At 47.7% G+C, this 23,891-nt stretch overlaps 1 protein-coding gene across 5 annotated transcripts in view; it reads left to right on the forward strand.

The window, feature by feature from the left end:
- KIF16B (kinesin family member 16B) overlaps nt 1-23,665 on the forward strand; it is a 348,569-nt gene extending 324,904 nt beyond the window's left edge. For 4 of the 5 annotated variants that reach the window (XM_053573824.1, XM_053573826.1, XM_053573823.1 and 1 more), the window contains one exon: nt 22,392-23,665. In XM_053573824.1, coding sequence (XP_053429799.1) covers nt 22,392-22,550 — 159 coding nt within the window. In that variant the 3' untranslated portion in view covers nt 22,551-23,665. Of the gene's footprint in view, nt 1-12,843; nt 13,035-22,391 lie in introns of all 5 variants that reach the window. The other variant, XR_008376486.1, reaches the window with a different exon arrangement.
- The last annotated feature ends 226 nt before the right edge of the window (nt 23,666-23,891 follow it).

The raw sequence follows: 23,891 nt of genomic DNA on the forward strand, positions 1-23,891 counted from the left end.
TTCAGTAGAAATTATACTTCAAGCATACAGTCATTCTGTTTTTCACTTTAAGTTCAGGGTTCCATAAATTACATGAGATTTTCAAAACTTTTTCAGTAGCACGTGATTTTACCCAACTGTAGACTAATAAAAGCACTCGAGCACATTTAAGGTAGACTACGCTGAGCTATGATGTTCAGTAGGTCAAGTGTATTAGATGCATTTTTGACTTACACCATTTTCAATTTATGATGGGTTTATTGGGCTGTAACTCCATCGTCAAGTATGGGAGCATCTGTGCTTCTTAAGTACATTCTGTCAATTGGGCCCTGTCCCAAGCACTTTACAGACAGTAGCTCATTTAACCTTCTAATCTCAAGAAGAAACTACCATAATCAGACAAGAGGTAACTGAGGAGCAGGGAAGTGAAGGGGCTTCAAACCCCAGTGCTGTGAGGTCCTGTGCCCAGCGTGTAGCTGTATAGGTCTGATTACCCGAGGAGCTCACTCACAGTGCTAGGCTAGAGTCCAAACCAGCCCTGGGGCACCTCTGGGGGTCTCTTCTAGGGTTCTCCCCAAAGAAGGTGAGTCACATGTATATTGTATTGAGCCTATCACCAATCTTTTACCTAGAACCAAAGGAACCAAAAAGGCAAAGGCCTATGGTGATGGGTTCTATCCCCGTTATCCTCCCATTTTTTGTTTCGACCAAATGTAGTCAGTTGAATGGCACTCATCAGGTGATACGGAAGCTGTTCTGTCTCCTGTCCTGCCCTCACTTCTGGTTCACAGGAGCCAGATTCCTCTCTTCCCCTCCATGGCTGACTTGTGCTCTGGAGAAATGCATGTCTTGGTCATTCTAATGTGTGTTGGCTGTTTATGAGGTTTCACTAGAAACCTGCGTGTCTGCCAGCCTGGGTCCTCGTGATCACTGAAGCTACTCAGTACCCTGAGCAAGAACACCAACCTGTAAAAGCTGCATATCAGGTGGACTTTAAACAGATATATCTTGTAAAATTTTTAAAGCTTGCTGGATTTTATTAGAATATGTGAACCAGACTGAGTATATTAAATTTATGAATCCAGTTGATGCAGCACCATAATAATTCAATATAATATGCTTATGTCATTAAACTCATAAAGAAGATTCCCTGAATAGCTGTAATGAATAGTTCTGATTCTGTAATCACAGACTAACATATTCACCCTGATAAATTTTAACTGGGAGCTCTCAGACTTCTCTGTAACATCAAGAAATAAATGCCATATTTCAAATGATGTCTACTTATTTCAAGTATTTACTTTAAAACCTTGGATAATAAATGTGGCTAGAAGGAAGAAGTACCTGCTAAGGCAGAAAAATTATTCATTAGAAATCCTGAAAAGATCACAAAGGTTGGAAGAAGTAGAATAGGACTTTAATTTATATCTAGTCATAAATTTTGGCTATTCATAAATGTAAAAGCCAAGGAAACGATTTTCATTCTGCTTGAACTAATTTATTCCTTCATCTCTTACCTTATTCTCAAACCCATGTATTTTGATTATCATTGTGTAATAAACTACTCCAAAACTTAGTGCCTTAAAAACAACCACCACCTTATTGCTTTGATTCTGTGGCCTGAAATTTGGGCAGGGCCCAGCTGGGTGGTTCGCCTGTTCCAAGCGGTGTCAGCTCAGGCCTCTTAGCAGACCACTTACATGTGTAGCCGTTCTCCTCATGGCTCCACTAAGGCCTCGGCTCAGCTGGGCATTAAAACACCATGGTGGCTTCTTCACTCACAGCATTCCTGTCCAAGCATCCTGTTGGTTAAAGCAAGTCACAGCTCATACCTACATTTAAGAGGAGAGCTATACAAACAAGGGTATGGACCCCAGAAAGCCTGGTTTAATGGGGCCACCAGAGTAGCAAACCAACTATCAGACACAGTACTTCCCCAGTGAACTTCCTCTCTGAGACCACCTTCATCTCTGTTTTACCTTATTCTTGATATTAGGAATTGTATTTTACATTGAACAAAAATAGTTTCTACTTTTAGACTAAAGTTGTTTTTAAATGATTCTGTGGGTTCTGGACATTAGTAATTTCAATTTTGACTTATCCCTACCCAGAGAGATTGACAAGTATATTAGAAAGATGACTGGATAGTTAAGAATGTGTGGAGTTCTAGTACAGCCTCTCTCAGCTATAATTCCTTTATTAAAGTATCAAAGGATCTGGGCAAGATTATTCATCAGTAACATTGGTGATTTTATGAAAACAGAAGAAAGAACTGGGTGACCTTCCAAAGGTGTTTTTCAGACTCTTGAGTTCACAGCCAACAGAAATGTGAAATGTCTACTCTTCAGCATTGCTGGAGAGAACATAAATTGGCACAGTGTTTGTAGAGAACAATTTGGCAATATCTATAAAAATTAAAAATCCACGTACCCTTTGACCCAGCAATTCCATTTTAGAAATTTACCCTATAGGTAAAGTGACATATTTGCAAATACATAAGATTATTAACTATGGTGTCATATATAACCTCCATTCTTCATTCTTTCATTCCACAAATATTTCTTGAGCACCCACTGTGTGCCAGACACTGTGTTAAGTACTTTGAATAAAATTGAAAAATTTTTGTATAGTTCATGTTCTCACAGGACTGCAAAGGATTGACACAGCCTACATGTCCATTAATAATGAGCTTGTACAATCAATTTCAGAATGAGGAACTTTTTATGTACTTCTGAAGAATGAGCTTTACTATAAACCAGTGGTTCTCAACCTGTGGGTCACGACCCACAGGAACTGTATTAAAGGGCCACGGCATTAGGAAGGTTGAGAACCACTGCTATAAACTGTTAAGTAAATGAAGTAAGGTGCAGAAGAGTTTATCTCTTACGTGCCTGTTTGAACTGAAGTGAAGGGTATCTGTATTTCCATTTGCATATGTAGGCATGAAAATGCTCTGGAAGGATGCACAAAAAACCTAGTAAGTATTTTCATATGCTAGAGATTTGGGGAAATAGAGGTAGGTGAGAAGGAAGACTTTTCACCACAGTGAAAATGCACACACATGCTCAGGAACTGTGAAAAGTCCCTTTCCACTGGCATATATGCATGTTTGTGCATTAAACTTTCAACCAGTAAATCAAAGTGTTACTTATTTAACAAGAATAAGTATTATTTGAATGAATTTTTATTTAAATGAATTTTTTAAATCATAACTGTGTATACTGATGCATTTATGGGGGTCATTGTACTGCTTCGATATACAATGTGAAATTCTTTCATTGAACTAAAACCCCATCACAATTATACTCATCTCTTTCACCATTATACTATACTCTTTCACCATTGCTGAAATGAATTTTTAGAGCAGGAATATTAGTCCATACTCTGTGCACAGAATTCATGTGTTAGAAGGTGTGGTGACTCTAGAATCTCAGTGGGCAGCTGTGTTGTCCAATACAGTAGCCACCAACCAAATGTAGCTATTTAATTTTAGCTTAAGATTTTCATTTTTTAAAAGAAATTAATTCCGTTTCTCAGTCTCACCACATATTACCCATTCAGGTGCCACATGGCTGCTGTAGTGGACAGGGCGTACACAGACCCCTCTGTCCTCTGGGAAGACTCCATAGGACAGCTGCTCTAGAGTAGTACTTCCTGCTCAGCCTTGTGGGGGCAACGGGTGCACACTCAGCGGGAGCCTCAGCAGTGACTGTGAGCTGCTCACTAGAATATGATGTGAGTTCTCTGCTGTGGCCGGTCCCTTGTGTCTTACATTATTGGTTATAGTTTTGACTAGGCACACTGTAGTCATGTGGTGGGGAGAATAATAATAATCAACCCCAGTGACCTTCACCCTCATACAATCCTCCACACCTGTAGCGTGTGTAACTCTGTGACTCTGGTGAGCACTTCTGTGTAACTCTATGGCTCTGGTGAGCTCCCACTCCTGTGTAACTCTGTGACGCTGGTGAGCTCCCACTGCTGTGTAACTCTGTGACTCTGGTGAGCTCCCACTGCTGTGTAACTCTGTGACTCTGGTGAGCTCCCACTGCTGTGTAACTCTGTGACTCTGGTGAGCTCCCACTGCTGTGTAACTCTGTGACTCTGGTGAGGTCCCACTCCTGTGTAACTCTGTGACTCTGGTGAGCTCCCACAGCTGTGTAACTATGTGACTCTGGTGAGCTCCCACTGCTGTGTAACTCTGTGACTCTGGTGAGGTCCCGCTGCTGTGTAACTCTGTGACTCTGGTGAGCTCCCACTCCTGTGTAACTCTGTGACTCTGGTGAGCTCCCACTCCTGTGTAACTCTGTGGCTCTGGTGAGCTCCCACTGCTGTGTAACTCTGTGACTCTGGTGAGGTCCCACTCCTGTGTAACTCTGTGGCTCTGGTGAGCTCCCACTGCTATGTAACTCTGTGGCTGTGGTGAGCTCCCAATGCTGTGTAACTCTGTGACTCTTGTGAGCTCCCGCTGCTGTGTAACTCTGTGGCTCTGGTGAGCTCCCGCTGCTGTGTAACTCTGTGACTCTGGTGAGGTCCCACTCCTGTGTAACTCTGTGGCTCTGGTGAGCTCCCACTGCTGTGTAACTCTGTGACTCTTGTGAGCTCCCACTGCTGTGTAACTCTGTGACTCTGGTGAGCTCCCATTGCTGTGTAACTCTGTGACTCTGGTGAGCTCCCACTGCTGTGTAACTCTGTGACTCTGGTGAGCTCCCACTGCTGTGTAACTCTGTGACTCTGGTGAGGTCCCACTCCTGTGTAACTCTGTGAGTCTTGTGAGCTCCCACAGCTGTGTAACTATGTGACTCTGGTGAGCTCCCACTGCTGTGTAACTCTGTGACTCTGGTGAGGTCCCGCTGCTGTGTAACTCTGTGACTCTGGTGAGCTCCCACTCCTGTGTAACTTTGTGACTCTGGTGAGCTCCCACTCCTGTGTAACTCTGTGGCTCTGGTGAGCTCCCACTTCTCTGTAACTCTGTGACTCTGCTGAGGTCCCACTCCTGTGTAACTCTGTGGCTCTGGTGAGCTCCCACTGCTATGTAACTCTGTGGCTGTGGTGAGCTCCCAATGCTGTGTAACTCTATGACTCTTGTGAGCTCCCGCTGCTGTGTAACTCTGTGGCTCTGGTGAGCTCCCGCTGCTGTGTAACTCTGTGACTCTGGTGAGGTCCCACTCCTGTGTAACTCTGTGGCTCTGGTGAGCTCCCACTGCTGTGTAACTCTGTGACTCTTGTGAGCTCCCACTGCTGTGTAACTCTGTGGCTCTGGTGAGCTCGCACTGCTGTGTAACTCTGTGACTCTTGTGAGCTCCCACTGCTGTGTAACTCTGTGGCTCTGGTGAGCTCCCACAGCTGTGTAACTCTGTGACTCTTGTGAGCTCCCACTGCTATGTAACTCTGTGGCTCTGGTGAGCTCCCACTGCTGTGTAACTCTGTGACTCTGGTGAGCTCCCACTGCTGTGTAACTCTGTGACTCTTGTGAGCTCCCACTGCTATGTAACTCTGTGGCTCTGGTGAGCTCCCACTGCTGTGTAACTCTGTGGCTCTGGTGAGCTCCCACTGCTGTGTAACTCTGTGACTCTTGTGAGCTCCCACTGCTGTGTAACTCTGTGGATCTGGTGAGCTCCCACTTCTGTGTAACTCTGTCACTCTGGTGAGCTCCCACTGCTGTGTAACTCTGTGACTCTGGTGAGCTCCCACTGCTGTGTAACTCTGTGACTCTTGTGAGCTCCCACTGCTGTGTAACTCTGTGGCTCTGGTGAGCTCCCACTGCTGTGTAACTCTGTGACTCTGGTGAGGTCCCACTCCTGTGTAACTCTGTGGCTCTGGTGAGCTCCCACTGCTGTGTAACTCTGTGACTCTGGTGAGGTCCCACTCCTGTGTAACTCTGTGACTCTGGTGAGCTCCCACTGCTGTGTAACTCTGTGACTCTGCTGAGCTCCCACTCCTGTGTAACTCTGTGACTCTGGTGAGGTCCCACTCCTGTGTAACTCTGTGACTCTGGTGAGCTCCCACTGCTGTGTAACTCTGCGACTCTGGTGAGGTCCCACAGCTGTGTAACTCTGTGACTCTGGTGAGCTCCCACTGCTGTGTAACTCTGTGACTCTTGTGAGCTCCCACTGCTATGTAACTCTGTGGCTCTGGTGAGCTCCCACTGCTGTGTAACTCTGTGACTCTGGTGAGCTCCCACTGCTGTGTAACTCTGTGACTCTTGTGAGCTCCCACTGCTGTGTAACTCTGTGGCTCTGGTGAGCTCCCACTGCTGTGTAACTCTGTGACTCTGGTGAGCTCCCACTGCTGTGTAACTCTGTGACTCTGGTGAGGTCCCACTCCTGTGTAACTCTGTGACTCTGGTGAGCTCCCACAGCTGTGTAACTATGTGACTCTGGTGAGCTCCCACTGCTGTGTAACTCTGTGATTCTGGTGAGGTCCCGCTGCTGTGTAACGCTGTGACTCTGGTGAGCTCCCACTCCTGTGTAACTCTGTGACTCTGGTGAGCTCCCACTCCTGTGTAACTCTGTGGCTCTGGTGAGCTCCCACTGCTGTGTAACTCTGTGACTCTGGTGAGGTCCCACTCCTGTGTAACTCTGTGGCTCTGGTAAGCTCCCACTGCTGTGTAACTCTGTGGCTCTGGTGAGCTCCCACTGCTGTGTAACTCTGTGACTCTTGTGAGCTCCCGCTGCTGTGTAACTCTGTGGCTCTGGTGAGCTCCCGCTGCTGTGTAACTCTGTGACTCTGGTGAGCTCCCACAGCTGTGTAACTATGTGACTCTGGTGAGGTCCAACTGCTGTGTAACTCTGTGACTCTGGTGAGGTCCCGCTGCTGTGTAACGCTGTGACTCTGGTGAGCTCCCGCTCCTGTGTAACTCTGTGACTCTGGTGAGCTCCCACTCCTGTGTAACTCTGTGACTCTGGTGAGCTCCCACTGCTGTGTAACTATGTGACTCTGGTGAGCTCCCACTGCTGTGTAACTCTGTGACTCTGGTGAGGTCCCGCTGCTGTGTAACGCTGTGACTCTGGTGAGCTCCCGCTGCTGTGTAACTCTGTGGCTCTGGTGAGCTCCCGCTGCTGTGTAACTCTGTGACTCTGGTGAGGTCCCACTCCTGTGTAACTCTGTGGCTCTGGTGAGCTCCAACTGCTGTGTAACTCTGTGGCTCTGGTGAGCTCCCACTGCTGTGTAACTCTGTGACTCTTGTGAGCTCCCGCTGCTGTGTAACTCTGTGGCTCTGGTGAGCTCCCGCTGCTGTGTAACTCTGTGACTCTGGTGAGGTCCCACTCCTGTGTAACTCTGTGGCTCTGGTGAGCTCCCACTGCTGTGTAACTCTGTGACTCTTGTGAGCTCCCACTGCTGTGTAACTCTGGGCTCTGGTGAGCTCCCACTGCTGTGTAACTCTGTGACTCTTGTGAGCTCCCACTGCTGTGTAACTCTGTGGCTCTGGTGAGCTCCCACTGCTGTGTAACTCTGTGACTCTTGTGAGCTCCCACTGCTGTGTAACTCTGTGGCTCTGGTGAGCTCCCACTGCTGTGTAACTCTGTGACTCTGGTGAGCTCCCACTGCTGTGTAACTCTGTGACTCTTGTGAGCTCCCACTGCTATGTAACTCTGTGGCTCTGGTGAGCTCCCACTGCTGTGTAACTCTGTGGCTCTGGTGAGCTCCCACTGCTGTGTAACTCTGTGACTCTTGTGAGCTCCCACTGCTGTGTAACTCTGTGGCTCTGGTGAGCTCCCACTTCTGTGTAACTCTGTGACTCTGGTGAGCTCCCACTGCTGTGTAACTCTGTGACTCTGGTGAGCTCCCACTGCTGTGTAACTCTGTGACTCTTGTGAGCTCCCGCTGCTGTGTAACTCTGTGACTCTGGTGAGCTCCCACTCCTGTGTAACTCTGTGACTCTGGTGAGCTCCCACTCCTGTGTAACTCTGTGGCTCTGGTGAGCTCCCACTGCTGTGTAACTCTGTGACTCTGGTGAGGTCCCACTCCTGTGTAACTCTGTGGCTCTGGTGAGCTCCCACTGCTGTGTAACTCTGTGACTCTGGTGAGCTCCCACTGCTGTGTAACTCTGTGACTCTGGTGAGCTCCCACTGCTGTGTAACTCTGTGACTCTTGTGAGCTCCCACTGCTATGTAACTCTGTGGCTCTGGTGAGCTCCCACTGCTGTGTAACTCTGTGGCTCTGGTGAGCTCCCACTGCTGTGTAACTCTGTGACTCTGGTGAGCTCCCACTCCTGTGTAACTCTGTAGCTCTGGTGAGCTCCCACTCCTGTGTAACTCTGTGGCTCTGGTGAGCTCCCACTGCTGTGTAACTCTGTGACTCTGGTGAGCTCCCACTCCTGTGTAACTCTGTGACTCTGGTGAGCTCCCACTCCTGTGTAACTCTGTGGCTGTGGTGAGCTCCCACTGCTGTGTAACTCTGTGACTCTGGTGAGGTCCCACTCCTGTGTAACTCTGTGGCTCTGGTGAGCTCCCACTGCTGTGTAACTCTGTGGCTCTGGTGAGCTCCCACTGCTGTGTAACTCTGTGACTCTTGTGAGCTCCCGCTGCTGTGTAACTCTGTGGCTCTGGTGAGCTCCCGCTGCTGTGTAACTCTGTGACTCTGGTGAGGTCCCACTCCTGTGTAACTCTGTGGCTCTGGTGAGCTCCCACTGCTGTGTAACTCTGTGACTCTTGTGAGCTCCCACTGCTGTGTAACTCTGTGGCTCTGGTGAGCTCCCGCTGCTGTGTAACTCTGTGACTCTGGTGAGGTCCCACTCCTGTGTAACTCTGTGGCTCTGGTGAGCTCCCACTGCTGTGTAACTCTGTGACTCTTGTGAGCTCCCACAGCTGTGTAACTCTGTGGCTCTGGTGAGCTCCCACTGCTGTGTAACTCTGTGACTCTGGTGAGCTCCCACTGCTGTGTAACTATGTGACTCTTGTGAGCTCCCACTGCTGTGTAACTCTGTGGCTCTGGTGAGCTCCCACTGCTGTGTAACTCTGTGACTCTTGTGAGCTCCCACTGCTGTGTAACTCTGTGGCTCTGGTGAGCTCCCACTGCTGTGTAACTCTGTGACTCTGGTGAGCTCCCACTGCTGTGTAACTCTGTGACTCTTGTGAGCTCCCACTGCTATGTAACTCTGTGGCTCTGGTGAGCTCCCACTGCTGTGTAACTCTGTGGCTCTGGTGAGCTCCCACTGCTGTGTAACTCTGTGACTCTGGTGAGCTCCCACTCCTGTGTAACTCTGTAGCTCTGGTGAGCTCCCACTTCTGTGTAACTCTGTGACTCTCGTGAGCTCCCACTGCTGTGTAACTCTGTGACTCTGGTGAGCTCCCACTGCTGTGTAACTCTGTGACTCTGGTGAGCTCCCACTGCTGTGTAACTCTTTGACTCTTGTGAGCTCCCGCTGCTGTGTAACTCTGTGACTCTGGTGAGCTCCCGCTCCTGTGTAACTCTGTGACTCTGGTGAGCTCCCACTCCTGTGTAACTCTGTGGCTCTGGTGAGCTCCCACTGCTGTGTAACTCTGTGACTCTGGTGAGGTCCCACTCCTGTGTAACTCTGTGGCTCTGGTGAGCTCCCACTGCTGTGTAACTCTGTGGCTCTGGTGAGCTCCCACTGCTGTGTAACTCTGTGACTCTTGTGAGCTCCCGCTGCTGTGTAACTCTGTGACTCTGGTGAGGTCCCACTCCTGTGTAACTCTGTGGCTCTGGTGAGCTCCCACTGCTGTGTAACTCTGTGAGTCTTGTGAGCTCCCACTGCTGTGTAACTCTGTGGCTCTGGTGAGCTCCCACTTCTGTGTAACTCTGTGACTCTGGTGAGCTCCCACTGCTGTGTAACTCTGTGACTCTGGTGAGCTCCCACTGCTGTGTAACTCTGTGACTCTTGTGAGCTCCCACTGCTGTGTAACTCTGTGACTCTGGTGAGCTCCCACTTCTGTGTAACTCTGTGACTCTGGTGAGCTCCCACTGGTGTGTAACTCTGTGACTCTGGTGAGCTCCCACTTCTGTGTAACTCTGTGACTCTGGTGAGCTCCCACTGCTGTGTAACTCTGTGGCTCTGGTGAGCTCCCACTGCTGTGTAACTCTGTGACTCTGGTGAGGTCCCACTCCTGTGTAACTCTGTGGCTCTGGTGAGCTCCCACTGCTGTGTAACTCTGTGACTCTGGTGAGGTCCCACTCCTGTGTAACTCTGTGACTCTGGTGAGCTCCCACTGCTGTGTAACTCTGTGACTCTGCTGAGCTCCCACTCCTGTGTAACTCTGTTACTCTGGTCAGGTCCCACTCCTGTTTAACTCTGTGACTCTGGTGAGCTCCCACTGCTGTGTAACTCTGCGACTCTGGTGAGGTCCCACTGCTGTGTAACTCTGTGACTCTGGTGAGCTCCCACTGCTGTGTAACTCTGTGACTCTTGTGAGCTCCCACTGCTATGTAACTCTGTGGCTCTGGTGAGCTCCCACTGCTGTGTAACTCTGTGACTCTGGTGAGCTCCCACTGCTGTGTAACTCTGTGACTCTTGTGAGCTCCCACTGCTATGTAACTCTGTGGCTCTGGTGAGCTCCCACTGCTGTGTAACTCTGTGACTCTGGTGAGCTCCCACAGCTGTGTAACTATGTGACTCTGGTGAGCTCCCGCTGCTGTGTAACTCTGTGACTCTGGTGAGGTCCCGCTGCTGTGTAACGCTGTGACTCTGGTGAGCTCCCACTCCTGTGTAACTCTGTGACTCTGGTGAGCTCCCACTCCTGTGTAACTCTGTGGCTCTGGTGAGCTCCCACTGCTGTGTAACTCTGTGACTCTGGTGAGGTCCCACTCCTGTGTAACTCTGTGGCTCTGGTGAGCTCCCACTGCTGTGTAACTCTGTGGCTCTGGTGAGCTCCCACTGCTGTGTAACTCTGTGACTCTTGTGAGCTCCCGCTGCTGTGTAACTCTGTGGCTCTGGTGAGCTCCCGCTGCTGTGTAACTCTGTGACTCTGGTGAGGTCCCACTCCTGTGTAACTCTGTGGCTCTGGTGAGCTCCCACTGCTGTGTAACTCTGTGACTCTTGTGAGCTCCCACTGCTGTGTAACTCTGTGGCTCTGGTGAGCTCCCACTGCTGTGTAACTCTGTGACTCTTGTGAGCTCCCACTGCTGTGTAACTCTGTGGCTCTGGTGAGCTCCCACTGCTGTGTAACTCTGTGACTCTTGTGAGCTCCCACTGCTATGTAACTCTGTGGCTCTGGTGAGCTCCCACTGCTGTGTAACTCTGTGACTCTGGTGAGCTCCCACTGCTGTGTAACTCTGTGACTCTTGTGAGCTCCCACTGCTGTGTAACTCTGTGGCTCTGGTGAGCTCCCACTGCTGTGTAACTCTGTGACTCTGGTGAGGTCCCACTCCTGTGTAACTCTGTGACTCTGGTGAGCTCCCACTCCTGTGTAACTCTGTGACTCTTGTGAGCTCCCAGTGCTGTGTAACTCTGTGGCTCTGGTGAGCTCCCACTCCTGTGTAGCTGTGTGACTGGTGAGCGCCCACGCCTGTGTAACTCGGTGACTCTGGTGAGGTCCCACTGCTGTGTAACTCTGTGACTCTGGTGAGCTCCCACTCCTGTGTAACTCTGTGACTCTGGTGAGCCCCCACTGCTGTGTAACTCTGCGACTCTGGTGAGGTCCCACTCGTGTGTAACTCTGTGACTCTGGTGAGCTCCCACTTCTTTGTAACTCTGTGGCTCTGGTGAGGTCCCACTCCTGTGTAACTCCTGACTCTGGTGAGCTCCCACTCCTATGTAACTCTGTGACTGATGAGCTCCCACTGCTGTGTAACACTGTGACTCTGGTGAGGTCCCACTGCTGTGTAACTCTGTGACTCTGGTGAGCTCCCACTGCTGTGTAACACTGTGACTCTGGTGAGGTCCCACTCCTGTGTAATTCTGTGACTCTGATGAGCTCCCACTTCTGTGTACCTCTGTGACTCTGGTGAGCTCCCACTCCTATATAACTCTATGACCTTGGTGAGCTCCCACTTCTTTGTAACTCTGTGGCTCTGCTGAGGTCCCACTTCTGTGTAATTCTGTGACTCTGATGAGCTCCCACTTCTTTGTAACTCTGTGGCTCTGGTGAGCTCCCAGTTCTGTGTAACTCTGTGACTCTGGTGAATTACCACTCCTGTGGTCCTGCTGTGTGGCAAGGTGGGTGGGGCCGTCTCTGTGCAGCTAATCTAACCATGTGAGCCCTAGAATAGCGGAGATTTCTCTGGCTAGAGCAGAAGAGGACACAGAAATTCACACATGCTGACATAAAAAATAGACAAAGATGAATCTCTAGATAAAAATTATTTGGTATTGCAACCCAGGACATACGAGCATCACCCTGATGAATTTTATCTGGGAGCTCTTACCCTTCTCTATACCGTCTAGAAATAAATGCCAGGTTTCAAATAATAACTATTTTAAGTGTTTACTTTAAAACCTAGGATTAGTAAAAATAGCTGTCGGTAAGAAGTACCTGCTGGGACAGCATTATTCATTTGAATAAATGACCTCTGATATGTCCAGACAATAAAGGAAAAGGTTAGGGTTTATTGCGGAAAGAGGAGGTTGCACAAGCTATTTTGAAAGTAAGCATGTTAGTGCTGACCATGTCGTCCAAATGCTGATAAGTGTCCATGGCTGCGAGGCAGGGTTTGTATCTGGCAGTTACCGTTAGGCCTTGTGCTTTGGATTAGGCTTGTGAGACAGGCAGGTGTTTGTGTATCAACAGCTGGCTGTCCTTATGCCTCTAGTTGTCTTTGTGTATGTAACCCGTGTAATAGTAATCTGGGGCTTAGAAAAGTTTCCTGTGGTAGCACTTGTTATCAGGCAGATTGTCTTGAGGGCCCTTCCTTCGTGGCCGGAGTCGGGGTTTGACACAAATTAGTCTATTTGGAACCTTACAGCTGTCAGAGAAACATGAGAGGAACCTGACTGCCGTCTCCAGACATGGAGGGACCTCATGGCACCGAGTGTGGGCAGTCTTTAGGAGCTGAGAGCAGCCCCTGGCTGATAGTCAGCAAGGAGACCTCAAGTAGGACATCAGCCCTGCAGTCACGAAGAGCAGAATTTTGCCAGCACCTGAAGGACTTTGGAGGTGAGCTTCCACAAGAGACTCTTGCCCGTCCCACACCTGATTCCAACCCTCCATAGGCAGAGAGCGTTGCCACAGTGTGCCAGGACTTCTGACTACAGCTGTGAGCTGATTGAAGTGCGAACTTTGTGGTGAAGTTTCTCTTTTGTTACATAGGCACCTACAGAATGTCTTCAATTTCGCCTCCTGGCCCACAAGGCCTGAAATATACCATCCAGCCTTTTAAGAAGAAGTTTTCCCAGCCCTGATCTAGACTGACAGGGAAAAGGTGTGAGAGGGTCAGAGTCAGGCCAGCTACGGTGACCTGAGTCTCACCCTGGAGGTGCCAGTGGAGTTTTAGGGCAGCTCAAGGTCTTCAGGCAAATGGTAGAGGAAATAGAAGTTGGGGATTAGCAGGCGTGTAAAGACTTATGGAAGTCCTCCAGGATCACTTGCCCAACAGCTGTGCAGGGCAGCAGGAAGAGACTTGCCCCACTTCCAGGAGTGTGTCCCCAAATGAATGGGCCATGTCTGCTGCCCAGTCTGGTCATGGTGGGCAGAGATGGTGCCCCAGAGCTCTGCTTCACTGCCCCTAGGCTTGAACATGCTCCCCACTCTGCCCGGAGCAGGCTTCCTCCAGTATCCTCTGCCAGAACTTCTTCTGCTTGACCCTTACTCTTTAGGTCTTAGTGTAAACCCACCAATTCGAGGACTAGGCTGGGTCCCTTCTCCATGTGCTCCAGAAGCATCTTGTTCCTGTTCTCTTGCAGCTGTATTTTAATTAGTGCTTTACCTGTTTGTCCCCCAGAAGGGACTGTGAGTTACTCAGGACAAAAACTGAGTCTTCCTTTTGATACGCAGCACCCAGCCCAGTGCTGGTGTGTAGAAAACATGCAGTGAATGTCCACGGAGTGCATGAGGGGAGGCTGGGGGGTGGGAGGAGTTGACACAGAGCAAACCTTGGGCCAGTCCTTGGAAGACGAGTAGGATCTGGACGCTGAGCAGAACACCAGCAGGAAAAGGAATGACTTTCAGCTAGGAGGGGAGGGCAGAGCCAGTTCCAGCACCTTGGGAGGAGGGGGCCTGTTTATTCAACATTCAGATATCCAGGGTCCATTGTGATGCTTCATGGACAGCAAGTATGCGGTGGCTGTGCTGGACGGACAAGTTGCCCGAATCTAGCTGTCCTCACGCCATCAGAGTATGGAATATAATTGAGGGGGGTGGGTGTTGGGAAAGGAACCCAGCATATTTGGTTCAGTGTAGCCAAATCTTAGGATCCCTAAAAAGCTAGTGAGAGCCATTTAGATTAGAGCATTTGGGATTTAGAACTGGGAAGACTTGACTGGATGAGTCCTATTGACTCCATGAGGTCAGTTCATCGTGCACAGCCAATGGTGACCAGGCCCCTGTCAGATCCAGAAACATCCCAGGGTGTCTCCATTTGGGCCTGATCTGTCTTCGGAGCCCATGAGTTGATGAAGAATCTTCCAAGTGCTGCAAGTAAATGAAACCTCTACGTCTCACTAGACTGAGGCTTATCTTGAAGCTGCCACCATGGCTATGACTTCCAAGAATGAGGAATGCCTCTGAACTCTCTTCCTTGTTAATATGTCACAGCAGAAGGGCAGATAAGGCTTCATTACATTTTTAAAGAATATTTCAATTTTAATAATTTCAATAACTTTAAATTAAATTGTAGATTTATCTTAAAATTTTGTAAAATACAGAGGGCCCCACAACAATGAGATGGCCGGGAAAATCATTAGAATGACACAGCTGGGGTGATATATTGCACATGAAAGAAACAGTGGGTTACAGTTATATTCATGAGCCCTATTAAAACAAACTTCTTAATAACATAAAATGGCCACAATTTTATCTCCTTACTAATTAAAATAGAGGGAAGGGAGCCAACAGATAAGGAGGCTGAGTTCTTTCAAATGCTTCTGAAGGCGCCCTCACTCTCATTCCCGCCTCTCCTACACACACACACACAGACACATGCAGAGCAAGTGATTGAAATTCAAGGAAAATTCTGGAATTCTGCATGAACATAGTATGAGCACCCCTAAAGGAAGACCCTGTTACCTTTCAGGCTTAAGGGATGGAGCTCAGAGAATTACATCAGGCCATTCTGCTTTCTCCTGCAATTTGAAGAGTCAGTTGCTTTGTCAGCCTAGAATGGCCTATTGGTTAGCCAGTCACCACCTTTTGAGATCCCAGTTTCTTCATCGATAAACCAAGTACACCTATACCTGTCCTCCTGTGAGTGTCACAGGGGTTCACATGAGAGGGTGAACTATGCATCATTGTATAAAGTGCCTACAGACCTGAGTCCAGGTTCAAGGCCCTCCACATTCTGCCTCAAGTGCCTTTGTTCCCCACTCAGATTTCTGCACATGCTGGCCTTACTCCCTTGTTCTCATTGTTTGCTTCCTTCCTTTCCCTTGTCCAAAACCTTCCCTTCTTATAAGATCCCAGGCCTAAAATGGAATGGCTGTAAGACAGGGAGGGAGCATACCACGTTGTGCCTTGCTGACTTCACAGGTGTTTGCAGGATGGACGTGTGGAGCCCGTGGTCAGTACTCGTGGACCAGACTAGCATTTAATCCAGAAGATCTAGAGTTGAAAAGAAAACCAGGCAGAGGCCTTGTAAAGGCCAGATTTTGCTCATGTTGTTCCAGTAACTTAAAAGCATGTTTCCTTTCAGCCAGAGCTCACACTGAAATTACATTGGAGGTCACTCATGAGATCACAGTAACGTAAGTGACCTTCCTTAAGAATGTCTAAAGTGGAATAGCATGTAGCCACACATTATGTTTTCAATTTTTTTTTTTCCTGATAAAGCGTACTGATTGAGGTACCAGGCTAAAGCTCTAAAATGGCAGACTAAATTCTTGCTAAATTACTCTATTGCTGTAGGAAGTATGCTTTGCCTTGCAGAACTCATTAACACAGCCAATAAACCATATGAGCCTGTGATTTGGTTCAAAGGATTAATAATGTTTAGATATTAATGTTTTGAAATGGTTTTGGGATGTTAAAGATTGGCCTATGCGTAGAACAAGGTTTGGGGCAGGAGCCTTCCGGCTTAATGGTTTGGCTGGGGACAGACCAGTAGGATACGCTGGGAAGCCTGCTAGGGTTGCCCTCTCCTGAGGCCGGGCTCCACAGGCAAATGCCTTCATCTGACCACAGACTGGGCCTGGAGGAGCTGGGTATGGCCTCAGGAAGGTTTCTTCTGAGTCCGACTGAGAAGCCTCCCCCTGCCAGCACACTGAGGAAACTGCTAGTTGACTTGATTGCAAAGGCGGAAGATGACTATGGTGGTTTGTTAGCAAATGGAATCATCAACTCCCAGTCCTCCCCTGGCCAGCCCCACCCCATCCAGATGAGGTTCCTGAATTTCTCAACTCTTGAAAATGTTCCCTAAGAGCAGCTTGCACATCTGGAGGCTCTCCCCAAAGGACCTGGAACCCCCCCAGAGGGCTGGTGGGAGCTCAGCTTCCTGGCTTGGGGAGTCCATCCCAGAACAGCAGTGGGAAAAGTCACCGGTCCCCTGCCTTACATCAGCCAGATCGGTGATGCCTAGAGAGGAGGTTTCTCCAGAGGGGGATCTGGGTGCTGTCTGGGAAAATGGCCAGTGGCCCATCAAGGTGCTCTGGGAGATAGCTGAGCATCTGTAAAGTATCGGTCTCCAAGTACAAGAGCATAGCCCAGAGGAGAAGTCTTTCCTCATGCTTGCATGGAACCTTAACACTGGAGAGCACAGTGCGGCCACACAGCTGAGAAGCAGGGTGTAGGCAGCCCTGCCCGGTGGGAGTCAGGGGAGCACAAGCTGTGGATGGAGGCCGGACCCTCAGTGTAGTGAGTCTCTCATGGTCCCCACACCCCTCATCCTTCTGCTTGTTTCTTTTGGCTTCAACTTTAAAAGCTTATAACCCCCTATAGGATTTTGCTTTTGTTCATTTTGGGGGGATTTTAAAAATCTCACTTCCCGTGGGGCCCCTCTTTCTCAGCTGCCTCTACCCCTGCTCACTGCCCTGTGTAAGGTGACTTTCCCAAACTACAAAACGCACCCGAACCTGTGGGGAAAAGCACTTTATGATATCAGGGTGCTCTGTGTCAGCTCTGAAATATACCGTACAGATCAGCCAGCTGAATCTGATTCTCAGAACGTATTGATAAGAAGGCACCTTATTCCTTCTGCCGTATTGGTCCAAGTCACAGAGTGTAAATAGCCTTGATAAATGTCTGACACATTTCTGATGATTCTTAAATCCTTTCTGCCAACTTGGTAAACAAATAAATCATGAACATTTCATCCCGACATTGCTGTGCTCCTTTCTTTCCATCTCCGCCTCTTTCCATCTCCCCTCCATCCCAGCCTTTCCTCCCCAGGCTTCCCCCAGACACCCCGTCTGTCTCTCCTTGGCCCCCCTTCTCTCAGGGCCTCCTTCTTTTCCCAAGATGACTCACGCTCAGGCAGACCTCTCTTAGCCCCCTCTTGGTCTGCCATCCCATCCCACCCCACACCCTGGTTTGTGATTTTGTTACAGAAAGGGTCTGGCCACCTGTCACTGTCGGCCAGTATCCATAGACAGGGATAAGTCCAAATAGGCCCACGATTCTGGACAACAGCGAGATTGTTCTGTTCTGCCTCAGTTACAATTCTAATAACTTTTATAATGAAATACAAGGAAACAGACCTAGAAAATTTTAACTTTATCCAATAGGAGGTAACATCACAGTAGTCTCCATCCTAACAATGCAAAATGTGTAAACAATAGAAAGGTGATTTTTTCACATAAAATATCTAAGAGAATCATCAGAGAAAACATCACATCATCAAAGTAACCTTCACTGTACCAATATCACAGCACCTGTTGTCTATATGTGACGACCTCCTATCTCCTGAGACAAACATCCTTACGATCACAGTGGAACCTTAACTAGATAATCCCAGGGACGGTGTGTGGGCAGGAACGTGAACTTGGCGACTCCATTCACCATAATGCTGCAGCCTCGCTTCTCAGACTCCATCTGTAGGCTGCTTTTCTGGCTTTAGACTTATTGAAAGAGGACCTGGTTTCCTCTGACTTCCTCCTCCAAGCTTCCAAGGCGGGGTCCATGGTGTCGCACAGCCCTGGAGGATGCAACTGCGGTTCTCTGCCGCCTTGATGGAGGGCATTTGACAAAGCAGAGACTCAGGAGGTGTGAGGCTCACCAGGGTGAACAAGAGCTGCAGGCCTTCTGTGGCCCCTGACACAACAGAGATTTAAATGCATCTGCTCTTATTTCTCTTCATAATGGGGAAATGTGCAAAAGGCAGAAACAGAAATTGGATATTGGATTTCATGAATCCTCTCCTCCTTGCCCCTACTGACCCTGAGAAGTCACTTAAACTCCTAATGTCCTTCCATTTTTGCAATACTCTGTGATAAAGTGCACTGCCCCGGCAGTGCCACTTGCTTTGGGCCTTATTTTCACATCCCATCAGGGCTGGGATGTCTTTGGATCAACAAAAAGCTTTAGCTGTGATGGGGGACTTTCAGTTTCTCCCTTCAGCCACTGACACTATGGAAAACAGTGAGAGCACAGACGACCAAAGTTACTGAAATGAGTATGTGCAGGCTGGGCGCAGGGGCTCACGCCTTAATCCCAGCACTCTGGGAGGCTGAGGTGAGTGTATCGCTTGAGCTTAGTAGTTCAAGATGAACCTAAGCAAGAGTGAGACCTTGTCTCTATTAAAAATAGAAAAGCTAACTGGGCGTGGTGGCGGGCACCTGTAGTCTTAGCTACTTGGGAGGCTAAGGCAGGAGGATATCTTGAACCCAAGAGTTTGAGGTTGCTGTGAGCTGTGACACCACGGCACTCTACCAAGCGCGACATAGTGAGACTCTGTCTCAAAAAAGGAAAAAAGAAAAGAAATGACTATGTGTGGTGTTAAGTAGGTATGTTGATATAAGGATGACACATGTACATAAAAACAAAATTATAAACGTATATAATAGCAGAATTCTGATACACTGATTCATCTTACACTAAACCTCAAACCCTAAGGGGAAAATTCTCTGTGGGAAGGATGGTGGTAGACTCGACTCATCAGATATCAGTAATATTGGGAAGTCGATTTTCTTATTGAAGAAAAGCTCAAGAAAAAGACCAAGGCAGTAACCATGACTTGTCCTTCTATTTAAAGCTACTTGGTCATTTGTTCACTCCTGGTGTACACATCAGGAATCCTGAAATGACCACAAACACGGTGTGAAGCTGTGGAAGGCAGACACAAGAAACATATATCCCGAGTGTCCCACTAACATGGAATTCAAAAACTGGCAACCTGGTGGTAGAAGTCAGAGCAGCCACTGGCCTTGAGGAAAGGCTTGTCCCTGGATCAGGGAGAGGCAGTGCGGGAAGGCTGCCTGGGGACAGGAAGTGCCTCGTTAATACTCTCGATGCTGGTGGCATAGGGTGTACTTGCCTTGCAAAGATTTAGTAGGCTGTGTGCTTCTGATGTGTGCTGGTTTCTGTGTATATCTTTCAATTTTTAAAAATTAACTTATGAAAATCAGTCGTCAAGATTTCTCAATACCTTTCCTGAGCTTGGCAGTGTTCTAGGGACTGCAGATAATAAGATGTTGTCTGTGGCCTCAAGAACCTTCTGGAATTGTAGTTCTGTCTCCTTTGTCCCCAGCCCAAGGGTTCTGCATCCCTGGGTTCTGTCATCCACTACGCTTTGCTCAGAGCATGTGGCTCTGGACACAGCCCCACAGGTCCTGCCTCGCTGTTGGGACCTCAGAGCGCTTTGAGGTGACTTCAGAGCAAAGAACACGTCCTAATCTAGTAATTTCCTTGCACCAAGGGGGCCACAGCCACTTAATTGTCCTTAAGCAGAGATTTATTTTGCAAAGAGAAAACTTTTCTGTCATGTTCAGAATTAGTCAAATCAGATCTTTCTATCTGGAGTTTTCATCAAACCATGCTAATGAGTTTATTTAAAGAAAAGGGCATTACCTGCAGTTGATTTATAGTTCTCTTTTTTCAGTGCTGCTCTGGCAGGGAAAGTATCTTGAATCCTTCCTCTTTTTCTTTTATTTATATTTTTAACTTTTATTTCTCTTTTCATTATACTCTTTAGGTTTTCTTGGCCCTTTAAAGGGACCCTACTTTGTGAACTAATTATGACAGATGTTGCTGCAACATCTGTTCCCAGATTTAAATTACTTTCTGTACTGTCAGAGTTCATTTTGGAGGCAAGTTGTTTGGGAACATTTGTCTGCCCACTGACGCAGCCCGTGGGAGATGGCTGCAGGGGCCACACAGGAGCTGCCAAGCCGACGCCTGTGGGGCGGGTCACCACTCCATCTGCGTGTCACGCTGTGAAGAGCTGCAGCTCCGTGCACACGCCCCATCTGCGTGTCACGCTGTGAAGAGCTGCAGCTCCGTGCACACATGGGCAGGCTCCTACTCTTTCTTATTCTAAATCATTTCCCTCTTTATCTTCTAAAAGACATCTTCAGGTGTGAGTGTTGCATTTCTTCGTGAGCGCAGTCTAGGACATTTACTGGTAGCTGTGTTGGGTGGAATTCATGTCCCTCCAAAGTTGATTCTCAGAGAGCTTCCTCCAGAGAAGCAGAAAGCCAGGTGCCCTTTTGTGGCTCATAAGTGTTGAGATTAAGATCTTCATCTTTCAGCAGCTGGGGACCTCAGTGTGATTTAAATTTCAGGATCCTTTCTTGAGAGGTGACCGCGAGACCAGTAAGTTAGGAATATTGAACAAGAACCATCTGTGTTAAGAACACCTGTTTTCGTGGTCTTCCCTCTTGACGGCCTTGCCGTTCCCTTCCAGCAACAGCTTCCTCCCCAGGACATGGGAGTTACAATGTGCAATTCTAGGCAGGGTTGGATGGTAACTTGCGACTCAGGAACATGAGGACATGTTCGTTATCTGGACTTGGGGGCAGCTTCACAGGTTCCAGTATTCATCAAATTCCATATTTAAAAAATGTGCAGTTTGGTGTGTACATTAAGAATAAAAAAATTAAATTGGAGTCTCAGAAATTAAGTTATTATAAAAATGTTGTTACTAGTAATCTTTTTTTTTTTTCCCCAAAGAAAGTAGTAAAAACTTTTCCTTAAGCAAAGTATCTTCTTTCAGAAGCAAATTTCAGGGTGACAATTCATAGAGGCAGCTAAATTCTGTTTCCTCTAGGGCAAAGTTTCTCAACTGTGACATTATTGGCATTTGGGGCCAGATAATTCTTTGTTGTAGGGGCTGTCCTGTGTGTTATAGGATGTTAGCAGCATTCCTGGCCGCCTGCTAGATGCAGCCCCCACCTCTCCATCGGACAGTCAGGCTCCAAACCTTTTCGAACGTTACCACGAACCACTCACTGTGCTAGGCGTAGGTCATGTTTCTTAGATGCATTTTTTGTTGTTGTTGTTACTCGAAGTCCAGAATTATATCTGATTTGTAAAATGGTGCCAGGATTGTTTATATCTTTTAAATTCACTGAAACAGTGATACAGGTTTAAATCTGACCCTTTCCCTTGCCCCACTGTGAGCTATAGCTGAGATCTGCCTGCCCTAGAACACAGGGTCTGCCCTTGCGTATGCTCTTGCCTTTAACACACTGCTCCAGCACCCACATCTGACTCCGTCCCCAGCACCACACAGCCCAGTCTCAGCCTTTTCCTCAGGGCCAGAAAAGGCAGGTCACTGTGTCACAGACACCTGTAGGGGTTGGGGGAGCAAAGGGTCCAGAGCAATGAATCCTAGCAAGGGTTCCTTTTGTTGACGATTATCAGATTTCCAAAGAAATCTGTAAATATCGGTGCCTGGAACTGACTTTCCTGTCCCTGACATTTCATTTTATAAGATGAATTCAAAGCAGACACTGATAGGCAATTTAAAAATGACAATAAAAATTTTTTTTTAAATGAGCACCACATTTAACATTGTACAGATGGCTAACCTTTTTTCTCTTTTAACCGTCTTTCTATTTAATGAATCACTTGAAGGAGAAGTGACTTCTTAATAATACATTATTACCTTATGACACTGTTGCTGAGAAGCAGGTCCCCGCACCAGGCACCCTGGCATTCTCTGGCAGCGTCTGCAGATGGCCCAAGGCAGCGTCACCTGATTCAGAGCCAAGTTGAGGAATTTTCTACTGTGTGTAGTGTGTTGTGGCTCCATGTCCTCGGGCTGGCCTGACGATGGCCAAGGCAGTCGGGGACGTTCCTCGTGTGCCAGTTTTAATGACAAAGGCAGCACTTTCCAGGTGGATGGGAAGTTGTTTCTGGACATTACCCCCCCTCTCCTCCATTGTACAACGTCTTGATCCATGTTCTTAACTCTTGTCTCATCCTCAGAAATACCTCAGGGACTTTTTCAGCGTGATGCTCCAGTCTGCGACATCTCCCCTCCACATTGACAAAGTGGGGCTGACCCTCTCTAAACACACCATTTGCGAGTTCTCACCCTTCTTCAAGAAAGGAGTCTTTGACTACAGCAGCCACGGGACGGGGTAGAGCCAGGGCGACAGAGGAACCACAAAGCAGTGCCTTCTCCTCAAAGCGGCCTCCCACGCAGGACCTGGTGTCACCTCCTGTCGCGCAGATGTGAGAACACCCAGGCCACCTCCCGTTTTCATCCCTAGTGCCTGAGTCTGGGGCAGAAAGCTCTGCCTGCCGAGGCGACCTGACTGGCAGCTGTCCAGCTCCGCTGCAGTGACCGTGGCCTTTTCCCACAGTGCTCCTTCCTTGCTGCCCGGGGCAGTCGTCCCCTGTGGCCGGATGGGTGTGGCTTGATCTCGGGCTCCTGTAACTGAGCCAACCTGGGACCTCCCCAAGTGAGCGGTTTACCAGACCACCCTTTAAATGTCTTTCATCTGATTTCCCCTTACACCAAAATAGACTGCTTTTTTATATTCCTTTCATGTGTCTGGCTATCCCCCAAGAAAAGCAATGTAAATTATTTCATTGCATTTTTTTCTTCTTTCTCTCATTTGAATCAGAACTTTTATATGACAACTAAATACTGATGTTTACACAGAATTTCATATTCTGCAAAAGGGATTTTTGGTCCAATCATGACTTTGAGTCTTCCCCATTTGACAAATTGGATGTAGACATCATCCCTTAAAACTTCTGTAAATCCCTGCAAATAGAACATTTGTTTAACCGTGAATATTTAAGGACCTCTTAACAAATCTACGTGGCTAGCGCACGTTCTCAAGCTTTTTCTGCTAAGCACAAACTAAGCGCAAAGCTAAAGGTATACTTTTAAATATTACTTTGCTCACATTTTTGTTACAAAATCTACTGGATCTTTAGCGGAACAAGTAGAGTTTCCAGCCATTTGTTAATGATCTCTTGAAGTGCTCAGGACTTAATGTAGCATTTGCACATCTGTGCCCAGTAAAATTGCTTTGTTTTACTAAAGAGGAAAATGTGAATAGAAAAATTATATATGTGATATATATTGAAATGTATATAATTCTGCCTATAGATTTATATATGTACACACTCCTGTATAATAGTTGTATCAAAATATATAATCATTCACATCAAATTTATTAAAAGTATTTGCTTTTGCAAAGTTTAAATTGAGCTGCTATCAATATTAAATGAAGTTATGAAATCTACCCCGTAGCCCTGTTTAACTTTGTGACATAATCCTTTCTACTGGTCTGTTCAAAAATTGATCTAATGTGCTTAGAAAGATCCATAACATAGAACTTAGCATTTTTTTATTGCAGAAGATGCTATTGGAGTAATGACTAAAGTCACGAACAGTTAACAGAACAGGTTCACATTCAGTCTTCTAGAATATGCTGCTTGCACCACAGAGCTCTCCAACCTGAGAAATAC

Source organism: Nycticebus coucang, chromosome 21 (assembly GCF_027406575.1).
Source record: "Nycticebus coucang isolate mNycCou1 chromosome 21, mNycCou1.pri, whole genome shotgun sequence".
In the NCBI taxonomy this organism is placed as follows: Eukaryota; Metazoa; Chordata; class Mammalia; order Primates; family Lorisidae; genus Nycticebus; species Nycticebus coucang.